The 14,857-nt window shown below is 34.2% G+C and overlaps 2 protein-coding genes across 2 annotated transcripts; both read right to left on the reverse strand.

The window, feature by feature from the left end:
• Window positions 1-87: 87 nt before the first annotated feature.
• Window positions 88-1,707, reverse strand: LOC140774098 (uncharacterized). The gene is made up of 3 exons (XM_073116953.1): window positions 1,226-1,707; window positions 983-1,113; window positions 88-493 (listed from the first exon to the last, which is right to left on the reverse strand). Exons 1-3 carry the CDS (start codon window positions 1,476-1,478, stop codon window positions 284-286), a joined length of 594 nt encoding a protein of 197 aa, XP_072973054.1. The 5' UTR covers window positions 1,479-1,707; the 3' UTR covers window positions 88-283.
• Window positions 1,708-7,515: 5,808 nt separating this feature from the next.
• LOC140775027 (nucleobase-ascorbate transporter LPE1-like) lies at window positions 7,516-14,626 on the reverse strand. Its single transcript, XM_073118247.1, has 14 exons — window positions 14,264-14,626; window positions 14,082-14,179; window positions 13,808-13,984; window positions 13,615-13,715; window positions 13,435-13,510; window positions 13,284-13,343; window positions 13,011-13,195; window positions 12,329-12,425; window positions 9,401-9,487; window positions 9,259-9,317; window positions 9,083-9,174; window positions 8,924-9,001; window positions 8,148-8,308; window positions 7,516-8,059 (listed from the first exon to the last, which is right to left on the reverse strand). Exons 1-14 carry the CDS (start codon window positions 14,358-14,360, stop codon window positions 7,841-7,843), a joined length of 1,587 nt encoding a protein of 528 aa, XP_072974348.1. The 5' UTR covers window positions 14,361-14,626; the 3' UTR covers window positions 7,516-7,840.
• Between the last annotated feature and the right edge of the window lie 231 nt (window positions 14,627-14,857).

Genomic DNA, 14,857 nt, shown 5'->3' on the forward strand with positions numbered 1-14,857 from the left:
GTCCACTAATCCAATCTCTTCTCTAGCTAATACTAATTCTCCACACTAAGCAACGTAATATACGAGATTAATGCAAAAATGTACGACTTCTTTAAACACGAGGCAACCATGCAGCATATCACATATATCTTATCAACAACACAGTGAAACCAACAATACCGCTATTAACACACTATTTAATGAACCACGAGACTTGACTTAATAACGTCGACATATATATAGATATATATACTCAACTAGCAGTTAATTAAATTGGCGTTTAAAGTAGTTTGAGCTCGACTCATCAACCACCGGCTCCTTCTGCTATACTCTGCAAGGCAGGCTTCCAATAGCGACGTGAAGCCGCCCTTCTATTACTACTACTGCTGTCCATTTCTTGCACCACCGAGTCCAACTCATCCAACTCCACCGACGACTCGTTCGCCTCCGCCTCCACCTCCCTCTCCTCCTTCGCCTTCGCCTTCGCCTTCGCCTTCGTCTTAACAGTTAGATCCTGCACTCAATCAATTTGAACTCAACTCAACTTCTGCTGTTAAACAAAATAGTTTCTTTTTATAAGATTAATTACACTTAGACTATATATATATATATTTGATAACATATAAACCCTATGAACTATTGACATTAAAATTTTGTTACCTTCTTTATTTATAAATTGTCGATTGTAAATTATATGATTAGTTACATAACATATTACATAAGAAAGAAAAAACAATCTAATTTACCAAAATACCCTTATATATTAAGAGAATACCTTGGTTTGTTTTCTGTATTAATATTTTAAATAGTTTAGAGAGACTGTGTTAAAAAAAATTAAAAAAAATAGTATATGACAAATTACGATATTTTGGGGGGGTCTAAATATAATTGTTGCTTTATTTTTAATATGAATCATGGTGAGTGTTTTAGGATGTCGTATGCAAATTTCCTAGAGAAATTACCAAATATACCCCTAAAAGTGATATGAATTACAGTTCGATACCGTCACTGGCGAGCTCACGGAATCCGGCGCAGGATCTCCACGGGCTCTTCTGGATGCGGACTTCACCTTGGGCTTGACGAGCAAGCGACTCAGCCTGACGTGGCGCTTCGACGAGAACTCTCTAAGCACCTCTGATGAAATCTCCGTCGTCCATTAGATATAACAGAAGAAAAGAGAAAATATAAATCGGCAAAAAAAAGGAAAAAAATAATAATAATAATAACGTGGAGCGGGGAATCCAACCTTCGAAGCTGACGAGGCGGTAGACTTGGCCGATGAGGAGGGTGTCGTCCGGGCGGAGCAGCTTAAGGTGCTTCACCGGTGCGCCGCCGCCGCCGCCGTTACCGGAAGAGGAGGTGATGATAACCGCGACGTAGTGGCCGGGGTTGGCCGTCATGACGTGGCTGGCGCTTAAAGACCGATATACCCTCTCTACCTTACCTCCCGGGTGTTGGATCACCACCGTGGCCGCCTCCGCCGCTTGGCAATTCCCCATATCTCGATGACAAATGCACGGCTGTGATTAGTTTCTGGGAGGTGGAAATGCTTCTATTTCGGGGTCGGGATAGGGGGAGGATAAGTTGAAGAATAAGTTGAGGAGAGATTGGGATATCGAGGGAAGGGAGGAGTTAAGGGGTTGGGGTTGCTATCCCATCCTTTGACCTTATTTATAACTCGGCAATCCGCATCGATCGACCGCTCAAGTGACGGAAGGAAATTTCCAAAATTATTTGAATAAAAGCTGTGTTTTTAGGAAGAGTTGGGGGGGGGGGGGGGGGGGGGGGGATAATAAAGTAGCTTTATCCGCACTGTTTTTTATGCTTGTCTAAAGAGAAATTTGCACTTATCACTGTTCATTTTTTCACTTATTCTCGATTTACGTTACACCTTACATCTTTTCTACTAATTTTTTCTAATAGCTTTTTTGCTCAAATATTTGTTTGGTTAACTGAATTTAATTAAATTTCTAAATTAAGCTAACTACACTAGAGGATTATCACAATATTCTTACCTAACATCTTACCCATGTAAATGTAAAGAGAAAAAAAAAATGTTGGAGAATAATACTCACTCTAATTTTTAGATTATAATCGGTCGAACTCTAATTATTTTTTAATATTTTGAAAAATAATACATTGTAGTCGGGGCTTTATTATTAGTTCTCTTAATATTATCCATGGATTTCATATAAAGTCACATTTTTTTTAATTTTAGAAAATTTTATAAATCACACGTTACATTTGATCTATTTTATGATTCACAACCCGACTTTGAGGTTATTATAGCCCAACCTTTACTGTTTTCCTTATAATTCATATTTAACATCCTTCATTAATTTAAACGGTACCAACAAAATAATATTCATTATAACATATAAAAGAATTTATAAATATCTATAAACTTGTGCCTTTTTGAAAGGAGGAGTAGAGAAGAGGAAAAATAGTGGTAAGGGTATTTTAGTTAATTGATATAAGTTAGTCAAAATAATGTCACAATGTTAAACGAGAATTATAAAGAAAAATAAGGGGTTGGATTACAAAATCATCAAATACGGACTATGAATCACAAAATAGGTATAATGTATGGTGTAATGATATTATTTTAATTATTATGATGTGTTATAATATTTTATCTTATTGTTGCAAACCACGTCTGGACCGATTCGATATAAAAAAAATTCTGAGATTTATGTAAGTGATAGCCCTACAAGTTACGTATCTATTATTTTAGTTTCATGTGATTTTAAAATTAGGATGAAAAGATAAAAATAAAATAGTGAGAAAAAGTTAAAACGGGACAGAAGTAAAGATATCTACACCTAATAATTAACCCATGACATTTCATATTTATAGGAGTAAAATCATAGTGTGTCGGATCCAATCTGCCTTTTTGACTTACATCCGCTTTATTTAAATTTAAAATAATAAATAAATCTAAATAACTAATTTGACTCGACTATTTGATTTTGTGATTACTAATCTACATGTGAAAATATATTTGAGTTGAGATAAATATTAAAATTTAAATTATATTTAATGTCTTACTTCTCTTATTGTCAGAGTTTTATTTTAATTATAAAATGATGGGCCATATGAAAATTAGTGATAATAATCCTATATGGCATATAAGAAAAACCATAGAATATAGGTAAACTTTAAGCAAATTAGATTTGTTCTCTTACCTTAGGATAGATATTTGAGCTTTGTTAAGGAGCCGGGGAAGTCCTAATCTAGATAAAAAAAAAAAAAGGCTTTGGGATAGATCTTAGATATTCAATTCAATCAAAAAACTTAAACAACTTAACTTTCTCAGATGGAATATACTTCAATCTTCAATCTATATGACTAAGTTCTTGATCATCGAGGACATCATCTCGAGGGTTTCTGAAGCGATTATTTTAATTTCGAGAGTCATAGAGATTGAGAATCAATCCAAAATTATAGAAAGTCTTAGTATCTAATGAGTAAGAAATTTTTTAAGTAGAATCATAGAGATTGATGGGTGTCTATAAGTGCATCTTAGTAATTTATTTTGATTTAAGTTTGGATCCGTGATTTTTCTATTCATTTTAGATTTTTCTACATTAAAGAACTTGGCGTTCGCTTCCGCTTATTTATTTAGTTATTATTATTATTATTATTATTTTGCATTAATATTTTAATAAGCAAGATGTTAGAAACTAATGCCAAGGGTTTTAGAATTTCAAGTGTATTCATATAAGCCCTCAATATATATATATAGTACACATATTCTCCTATCATAAAAGATCACCAGGTCACAACCACAAACATAAAATGGGTATGTGCACGTATGCTTAATACGAGGGCTTAAGACATAACATAATCATTAAATGGTGGGCTATTTGCAAAACCTGCACTAGTGTCATTTTTGCAAACTTGAATTAATCCACTATCAAAATCTGTTGCTTTTATTTGGTATGTTCGTCATTAATTAAAATCTTCCTTATTTATTGTCAGCAAGGGATCAGAAAGAAGTTTGATGAATAAAGTGTTGCTATATGTACATATTTGAACATATCCACCTATATTGGTGTATTTTTAAATTTAAAAAGAAAAAGAGAAAAATTCGTGATTTTTTATTTATAGTAGTAGTTAGCATCATCTTTTGGATTCTTATGTAGAGAGAAATACTTCATTCAAGTCATGAAATTAATATGAGAGGAGAGAGAGAGAGAGGGGGGACTCCAAATTGACTCCTCATAAGGATTGTTGTATTGTTTCTATCAATCAAATTGACATCTTTAATTTCATGCTAAAAAGAGAAGGGATATTTTAAATATTAAAATAGGAAAAATATAATGCCCGGTATTTTAACAAGATCATAATTTACACCCTACATTTTTACTGTTTGTAAATCGAGCTCTATGATTTAGATCTGTTAGTTAAACTTAACCAATATCTGGGTTAAATTAACTGTACTAAAAAAATTATAAAAATACTCTCAACTAAGTCATACTACGGGCAATTTAGTCATTTCAAAAATAATATACTTCTACTTAACAAAATATTTTATTTCTATATATATTTGCTAAATCATGGGCTCGATATGTAAATAATAAAAATATAGGTCGTAAACTATAATTTCATTAAAAATCAGGGTGTTATATACGGGCACTTTTAAAAATACCATTTTGTTTGCTAAATAAATAATCATATTTTAAACTAAACTTAGATTTTAAAAAAATTTCCCTTATATAAAATATTTTAAATAGTATAAAAGTTATTCAACAATTTATCCAACATCACTTGTATAATAAAATTGTGAATAAATATTTTACAATCTATACTTCAAAAAAAGAATAATATTTTAGTTAATTATATATGTATATTTGTTAACTCTAATAAGAATCTGTTAGGAATATTTTATTAAATACTAATCATAGTGATAATTTTGAAATAATATAATGCTAAGTATGCTATTTTAAAAGGCAATTATGTAGTACAAAGCCAAAAGGAGAATGGGGAGACATAGTTTATGGGAGTTGGAGGTCTTTCTCATTCATTAAGTTTGCTCTCTTCTTAGTAACGAGAGAAGCCAAAAGGATATGTACATCTCTAACCAAAGGGTGTATTAAAATGGGAAGGAGGTTAGGGTTTTCCTGTCATTGGCAAACATTGTTTTCAGAATAAGTGAGAGAGAGTGAAAGAGAATGTTAAACTCTATGGCTGAGTAATCTCTAATTGACATTTATAATTAATGTTACTCATTATGAAGCTTTCACAAGCAACATTTCAAAAGCATATGCACTTAATTAATATCATAGTTGTTCATTATATTTATATATATTATATTTCATGTTTGTCACTAAAATCGTTAGGCTACCTCTTTCGAAAAATTTAAATATTATGATTAATTTTGAAGGAATGTTCATGAAATATATATATTTATTATGATCAAAATAGCCTTCTTTCTCAAAGTTTAGCATGTTAAATACATTAAGAAAAGTTTTCAGTGATGATTATATTAAAAATAATCCTTGGTTTATAAGTGATGCATCTATAGGTTAATTGCAATAGAGAAAGTAAAATTCTGCCACATTATGTCAAATGCTACTACATATATAGTAGAATAATGCAATCCAGATGTGTTTTCAAGTTTTTCTCCAAACTAGCTATTAATAAATATTGATTAAATCAATAAGCTCAGCATTTATATATGTAATTAATGAAATAAAATACTAATATTATCAGCAATATATTACACTAAGTCTGTCTTAATTTTTCTTTTTGTCCTACATAAAATAATGAACAAATCGGTGAGTGTCATACGTAAGAAGAAGACATTAAACATACTAGCATCAATTGCACTGAAATATAGCATTTTTGATATTGAATTTAAAAGGCAATATATTTTGGTAAAAAAATAAAAATAAAAAGAAATTGAAAGAGAGATAGTTTGGTTAAAAACTCGGTAGTTCCTTGATAGCTTTCATTCATGCAAAAGAGGTCAAACTATTTAGTAGTCATTATAGAGGATCATGGAGTGGTGCTTTAAGGAACCCAATTAGGTGAATTGGCATGAATCATGGCTGCATATAATATGTAAGTGTAGGTTGGGATACTGACAAAATCCAATAACTCTAGCTCTTGTTCTTATTCACTTTGTGATGGATTGCAGCCTAAGAAACAAATCTTCTCAAGTTTTCAATCTTCTTGACCAATCCAAATATTTTGGAATGAGACAAAAGGCCTAGAACTAGATCTACAGGAAGAGACGTCAGTAGTTCGTTGCCTTTCTTCTTCATCCTTTTCTTTCAGTTTTTTTTATCATTTTGCAATCAATAAGGTTGTCATTTTGTTACAAGGAAGCTACTTTTTATCAATTGTCACTAATACATTTGTTTGAGAACCATAAGCAAGATTAGATAGCATGAAATAATAAAACCTACTATTCTCTAACGATCGAGTTTTAACATAATATCAGAGCTGGAGATCGTGAGTGTAAATCCATTTCTTAGGCATATTAAAACTTCTCGAATGCGAATGCGGATATAGAATCCATACTTGTGCCTACAAACTTAGTTTGTAAAAGATCACTCTTTTTTAGCATCAGAGTTGTTGGGAGATAAAACAAGAAATGTAGGAAGAAAAGAAAAGAAAATAAGGAAGGAGACAAATTTTAGGTAATTTTACCTAACTAGAGTTAGGTCTACAGAAGTACTATTGGTTTCACTATGTAGAACAAAAGAAATTATAAGGGATAAATTTTCTCAACCCAAAATCAAGAATTTAAAGCTCTCTAAATTTTCACTATATATATATATACACATCATCACAGATTTGCTAGGTTGTATGCTCGAATGCCCTACACGTATGTTACTCGATAATGTTCGCCCAATACATTTGAATGCTTATAGAGCCGTTTAAACACCCTCTATATTTTGAAGCAAATCTTCCAACAATATTTTTCCATTTGTTAGGTGATTCTTAGAATTATAAATTTAGCCTACAGGCTACGGAGTAGTTTTAAAGGAAAAGATGGAAAGGGAAAAAAAGAAAAAATAAAAGAAAAGCGGTTCACCTAATAACAAAACCAAACCAGTTCTTCGATGGCTATGTTATTCAGTATCATATGTAAGGATTTAGTCCCATTTAGAAAATAAAGAAAAAAATATATATAGACTGTTCGGGCATTCACCTAATAGTTTTAACTTTTATGTTAAGTTAGGGTTTTAATGTTTATGTCAAACTCTATTTCACTTGGTGCGAGTATTTGGTGAGCCGAACATATTGAGAGGATAAGTCAGAATTTTGGATTGATTTCAGATTCGAAGTTTGTGTGACAAACTCCATTTTTCACTGACTCGCTATCTCCCAATAAATATATCAACAATCAACTGCCCTGGTAATCAATCTAAAACCCTGTACCTTGCTTGATATGAACTAAACCTCAGGTTGAAAATTAATGCAATGCTGTATCTGTATGTAATATATAGTCAAGTTTTTATAATTTAACCATGAAACAGAACCACATGTACAAGCTGTAACAGTCTATCCATCAGCACATGTAGATGAACAAGAATAATACTACTGAATGCACAATAAGCTTTAAGATACATTCGAAGGCATTTTCGACGACAAAGAAATCAGCGCCTCTAGACTTAGTAGGTGATTTCATGCTGATAAATCAATCATACATGGAAAATGGTTGTTCCAGGAGTAGGTTATAAAACACTTTGGCACCAAATTCGTTGCTCAAAAGCAACAAAAAAAGAGCGCTTAGTCTGTTCGACATATAAATTTACAGCAAAATTTCCATAACTATACTTGAATTCTTCTCCTTTTTAGCACAATTCAACTCGTGCAACTTAAATTCTGATGAGCTGAATTGTTGCAACTAGAGCGAAGGAAAATACTTGCTCAGATTGTATGGAAGGGCATAGAATTCTTCACTTCTTGTGTCTGTTCTAAAAGATCTGAACTTGTCCCACCAATGCCAACCACTATCTCTCCTTACAGAAGATTGCCAGTAAAGGTGAGAGTTATCCAAGGAATAAGCAATTATAGCCGCCACAGTTGCGGGCGACGAGAATATCACATTGACAATATCATTGAACTGCAAAAGCGAATGCGAGTATGGTTATTGAGGCCATAAATCAACCTAAATTATATTGAGACTTCTGGAATGATCAGAATACACATACCGCTCTAGAACGAGTGTGCACTGGGCCGTAACCAGCTACTAATTCGTATTCCCTGAAATACTGTGGAATCGACAAGCCCATAAACAAAGAGAATCCTAATATGAACTTATTCCTCAGACTGTTAAGGTTGCAGAACTGAAGGAAACCAAGACCTGCAGAAGCTGCTTGCCATGAAAAACATAGGTAATTGTTAGATCAAAGAGAGATAAAATTTGAAGGAAAGTGTAACAGGGAATTGAGTAATTAAGGAATGATAAGATATCTTTCATTTATGCTGCTTTTAATGTTTTGCTTTCTTATGGATAAGCTCAATGCTACGAGTAATAAATAGCTAGTACAAAGTGAAAAAGAACTCACCATCTTTTGATTCCTGTGCTTCAAAGAAGTTTTAAACATTGAATTCAATGAGTAAGACAGAAAATCAGAAACAAATTTTGTGGGGCTACTAGTCTACTGCAAATTGCAAAATGGTGAAATAACTTGATGCCAAGTAGTCCAGGCTCCACAATATGAAAACATTAACTTTAACAAGGCATACAGGGTCAAGCCTTTTATTGCATGGAGATCAGCATAAGGGCAATTAATTAGCATCACTGTGACTGAGACAGAGCAAGTAACACATGGGCCTGTTCAGAATAATAATCAAACAAAAATCATGCATGCATCTGTGGTAAACCAACCAATTGGGTCTAATTAATGAAAAGCAAACAAGTTGTACAATAAATGCTTGAATTAGAGGAATAAAATGACTGAATAGGTAAGAACAAAAGATATACCAGCATAGGCAAAGAGTATGCAGTACAAAGCAGCAACTATTGACAATGGAATAGAAGCAAGGACTGCCCCAAACTTTCCTGTGTATTATTAGTACCAGCATGTCAAGAGTATTCCAAAAACATCATGCTAATTTGATGACAATATATACAAGGTTTTACCTAATACTGAGAAGAACAGCATAAAACCAGCTGAAATCTTAATAACTCGTCGACTTCCTACTCGTGTCAAAGCCAATAGACCTGCATTCTCACTGTTGAAGCAACACGCCAATTAGGTAATAGATTTTATCATTGGACTGCTTATTCCCTAAATTCCAAGAGAATCAACTAATTACACTGATGGTGCTGAGCCATTTGCAGTACCAAACATCCCATCCAACAAAAGAGCTATTCCCTGAAATTCAAACATCCTTATAAGCAATACCATATACAATTTCAAAGAGAATATCAGTAATCAATTTGCAGACATTGTTTCACCTGCCAGCCTATTCCCCGGCTGAAAATGGAAGGAGGTACAAATGTAGCACTTGCAAATCTTGACACAGCAATCAGAGTGCCTGTTGACTGGGAACCAAGAATCTTTCTAAGAAAATAAAATTGCAATCCTCCTTAATAGTCCTAACAGAGACAAATAACAATGATTTCTCATATTAGGAAACTATAATTCTATAAGATTCCCTAGCAACAAATGTCACATTAGCCAAACTAGCCTTGGAATGATGCACAGATAAGGCCATCAGGCCTAAACTGGATCCAGGGAAGTTCACATCTCAATAAATTAGTACGTTACGACACAAATCTGGACTCAAAGCAAAATGATTCAGATTTAGAAAAAAAAGGAAAAAACTATACAATCAGTATTGGATCCTTGTCTATAATCTAGTTTTGTTTTGTCCTCACAATCAAGGCAATCTTCCGACAAGAGAAACAATAGAGAGAAAGGGGGCTTTTACGGCCTCATAAAATATATATGCCTATTGATGTCCAACCACCAATCCAAAGCTTAGAGATTGTAGATTCAGCTATCTGCATTGCATCAGCTTTTCATGATACACATGCAACTAGCCTTCAAGCTGAAATTAACTCTCGGTATGGTCCTAATAATCTATCTCTATTACATGGTTTGTCTTCCATCAGAAGCTTCAGCTTCTCGATAGAGATGGCCCTAGCTTCACAAATCGAAAGACAAAAACTTATTGTTGGAAAGAAATAGATAGGATCCGGAGAAGCAATAAGGGCTTGTTCGGTCTAAGGCTAGTCCTAAACTTGATTAGTTGGTCTTATTTCTTAGTCTTGATTTTTTGAAGAGTGAACTTTGTTAAGTATAAAAAAGATGAAAAGATATTCGGTTACTGAATTATATTACCCTAAACTCAAACCAAACAGACCCTAAATTATTAGGGCACCCAAGTGAAATCTAAAGCTTCAATAGGTACATAATGATGAACCTTCTGTTTAATCTTCTTCCAGGAGAACCTAAACCAAATATCTCATCGTCATTATGCAAAACCAGTTAGTGTGAATGGCCAAGTGTTTGTTTCCATCTTCAAACTAACTTACTCTACTATATCTGGAGATATCAAGTGTTTGTTCTTCCTCCATCAATGATAGTCCGAACTCCAAAATGCAGTACTGATACGTAAACTTTTCTTAAATGATATTTGTTTATCTCCTTGCCCACCTTTTTCTTTGTGGAATAGATAGTCTAAGCTCCGCAGTGATGAAAGTACATGAAACTATACTGCAGGACTCTTTTTTTCAAAATTTTCATCATTGCTTCTGCCTTCTTGGCTTGCTCTTGTAATTCTGACCAGTACAATAGGCATGAGATATTAATTAAAGGTTTCATTTCTGCTAAAGAAATACAGTCAGATCATATGCAACCCTGGATGCCAAGTAGCATGAACGAACAGAGATATTACTCTCCAACTATTCAATCGTAGTATGCCCCAGAATCCTGCTCCTTATCTCAAACTTCAGAAGAGACAGAATCTTACTATGAATACGTGACTGCACTAATCTCCTTCAAAGAAGTGCAAAGTTGAACTGATATTACTCGGTCGCTCTCATTGTTGTCACTTGTCAATAACCAGTTAAGATTCTTAATCTCTTAATGCTAATCTAAAGTAATCTTTGCAAAAGTGAAAACAAACTTTAATCTATCTTCAGTACCATTGTTCCTCTAGACTTTTATATGTCCTATTTCTCTCGTTAACATAATAAATTACCAGAAAAGCTCGCAGACCAAGCAATCTAAATGAATTTAGCATGTTCGGGAAACAAGAAACGTCAGTCTTTTTCAAAAAATGGAGGTTGAACAGAACAGTGCATCACATTAATAATATATTGTTAAGATTCGACTACATGGGTTACGTCGAATTGAGTTAAATTAGTTACTTAGCTTTATTTTTCTGTTTTAAATTTCAAATAAATCGAATAATTCGCATGTGAATCCGATCAGCTAGGAATTTTACTTCTATAAATAGGGGTGGACATGAGTTGATAATGATCATTGAGAAAAATCTAAGTTTAGATGAAAATTACCATTCTGCCCTCCCTGATCTATCTTCACTATTTTATTTTTATCTTTTTATCCCGACCTCCGATTTAGGTGAAACCAGAGCTATTAGAACCCTATCTCACGAGGCTACCTCCATCTATATTTTTATAATCATCCTACGGAAGACTCGTTCCAGATCTGGTCTATAACATATACCCAATGATAATGTGATATCATTGTGCTTGAAACCGAGAACTAAATATGTTAACAAAACTATCATCTTTTTGAGTTTTATACAGAGCTCAGTTTGTTTTATAAAGGCCATCCTTATTCATACAGCAGGTAATCAAAATATCTGCAGAAGGTTTGAGAGTACAAACAGGTTTTGTGCTGCCTGTGGTATTGTCAACATATATGAAAAGCAAGAAAGATACGAAGGACAAAAATGCAACATTTGTGTTCAACTGCTTCTGATATATTACAACAGCACTAGCAGCACAATTGAAAACTCATTTCAAAAGAACGGTTCCTCCTTAAGAAGAGACATGAAGACTACCAAATATAACTAGAGAAGGAAAAGTTTATCCCTGATATATCACTATATCCCTTTTGTCGTAGTTGCTTTAGCAACTGCCAATTAGGAAAATGTTGACAAAACAACATAATTAAGAAATAATTAACATATTTGCACAAGCTTTTGCAAAACAAACATTATATAAATTGCAACTCAAATTAACATAGTTACGAAAGAATTTATACGAATATTGCACAGTAGGTAGCGTAGTAACATACAAGGGGAAACATAAGTTATAGCATATCTTTATGTTATTTATCTACGCAAGGTTCTAAAACTGAATGTATGTGAATAAGAAAGTAAAGCAAGGATATATATGCAACATGCAAACCTCAATAAGTGATGCAAATGAAGCAGCCATCATGGCGAAAGCATCTCCTGCAAAGAAAATTGGACGGCCCCATTGAAATGGATAGGGAACTCTTATCCTGTGAGATTGTAGAAGATAAAATTATTTCTCTTTTTCCTATATCCAGCATGAATTTTACACTCTACGAACATCCTTTAATCCGACAAGTAATTGAATTGTAGTAAAATACTCTACAATCCATTTTTGTTATAAAAAATGCAGAAAGTCATCCTCTCCACTTGTACTAAAACTATAGTCCTGTTGTTCACATCCATAAAAGGAACTGTGTTAATCAGTTGAGAAAATTTTAATTGCCGCAATAGCCATTCTCCAAAAGTACATTGACCCATTATTTCCTAATTCCCAGAGCAAAAATCTATTGAATATAGAGCAGATAATAGTAAAGGTATGGTTCCAATATAAGTTTTGACCAGAGATTTTTGTTCTAACTGAGAATGTTTGAGAACTGTTATGATCTGAAAACTGAAGTCTTTGAAGTTCGAACTTTTTTGTATGAAATTATGCCACTCATCCTTCTAAACATCTTGATAGATACTGAACTGCTGAAAATATATAAACTAGTGTTGATAGCGTCTCCATAGAGGTTACAGCTAAAGAGCATAAGCTGTTTCTGCATGTATAATAAACTGAAGCAGAGCAGTACCAGGGAGAACCACCAATGAGTCCTGAACGATCAGTACGGCAACTATATTGAGTCTGTGGAGGCCTATCTTTATAGGCACCGGCAAGTGTGAGAATATATGCATACAGCCACACGATAGCAACAACGATTATTACCGCATACCGATCGAATATAACTTTTCTGCTGGTAATCATATGAGGAATATACTGTGAATCATAAAATTGCAAGCATATAAGATTATCTGAGTGATACTGTAATAAAATTGCTCGATCATTTTAAGAAAACAACAATTACCTGTGTGAACAATACCAAAAGAACAAGCGCCGGAAGCCCAACTTCCACACATTTTGCCAACTATAGGTGCAATTGCAAGAATTATTTGTTGATAATTTATGCTAAAAAAGCATCAAAGTCATAGACTCATAGTAAATTAGTAATAACTCACTTCAGGAAATCCGATATAGAAAAGCCCGAGCGCTGATAAAATCACAATAGGAACTGCAGCAAGTGGGCTAAGAAACCTAACCAAATTGTAAGAGGACCACATTAGTAACAAAAAATATATATATAATATTCAGATTATTATTCGTAATCCCCAATTTAAAGAGAATAGAGGCAGAAGAACCTGATGAAGATTCTCCAAAGGCCAAAAAACCCAATAACTATCTGGAAGAAGGAGGCTGCGATAAGCGCCCCCTGAATTGCTCTCATAGTATACTCAAATCTCTAATAAACCATTCAAACAGAAGAACAAGAATTCAACCCGACGAACTCAAACCAGATGAACAAATGAATTAACCCAGAAATCGAATTCAAACCTCATGCGGGTCGATAATGAAAGCATAGCGTCTACTGAGAATGATTGAAATGGTTGGAAGAAGATAAGTAAACGACCCCCCCATCACAGTTGGAAGCCGAGTCCCAAAAAAGACCTGCAGCAGAGTATTAATCCCAGCGACGAAGAGGAACGTTTGGATCACCCTCGCCTTCTCCTCCTGCGATTAAAGCATGGAAGACCCAATTCGAAATTGGTCGAAAATAGACAGAAAATGATATATATTTATTTTCAAAAAAAAAAAAAAAAAAACTCACATTTCCGCCACCCATTAGGGGGACCAAGATGGTGGAAATGATGACCGTGGTTCCCAGCATGACCAAGTAGTGCTGGAAACCCAAGAGCATGGCTTCGTCTGCAAGAGAAGACAAAAGGGAAGAAAAAACTAAGTAAAGAAGAGTGAGGTAGAGAGAGAAAGTAGAGAGAGAAGGTGACGAACGCCATGGAGGGGGGCTAGTGATGCAGTAGTCGATGCCGGGGAACTGCTCCTTCACGGGGAAGGGGACGAACTCGTCTACCTTTGGGCCAGGAGCCATCACTCTCTCTCTCTCTCACTTGCGAAGAGACGGGTTGCGGAGAAGAGAGAGGGAGAGCAACGCCCGGGAGGGAGTGGGAGAATATAAAGCGAGTTTAAGAAACGGGAGCCGCGCTTTTTCTCTTCTTTGAGACGTGGCGTATACTGACTGGGAAATGACTACTAGAATAAGCGTACACAATTCGTGCAACCCGGTGTGTATGATGGCTTGGTCGGAAAAGTAACTACCGTTGTTGATGGAGCAAGGATTCGGACTTTGGTGGTTGTTATTTTTGGGTAGGATTTATTAGCAACCCTCCACTTTAAGTACTACTAGTTTTTACTTATTAGATGGGAGTTGGCCAACGGTTGTGGGAATGATAGGCATACCCAATTCAACCTCCATGTTTATGATGCTTTTGATTGTGATTCTTTTTTTTTTACTCATTTCTTTTCTTCTATGGAGGATTATACCATTTAAATTTAAATTTTTCTCTTTTTCTACCGCTAAGTTCATAA

Source organism: Typha angustifolia, chromosome 13 (genome assembly GCF_048772165.1).
Source record: "Typha angustifolia cultivar Huaian chromosome 13, ASM4877216v1, whole genome shotgun sequence".
In the NCBI taxonomy this organism is placed as follows: domain Eukaryota; kingdom Viridiplantae; phylum Streptophyta; class Magnoliopsida; order Poales; family Typhaceae; genus Typha; species Typha angustifolia.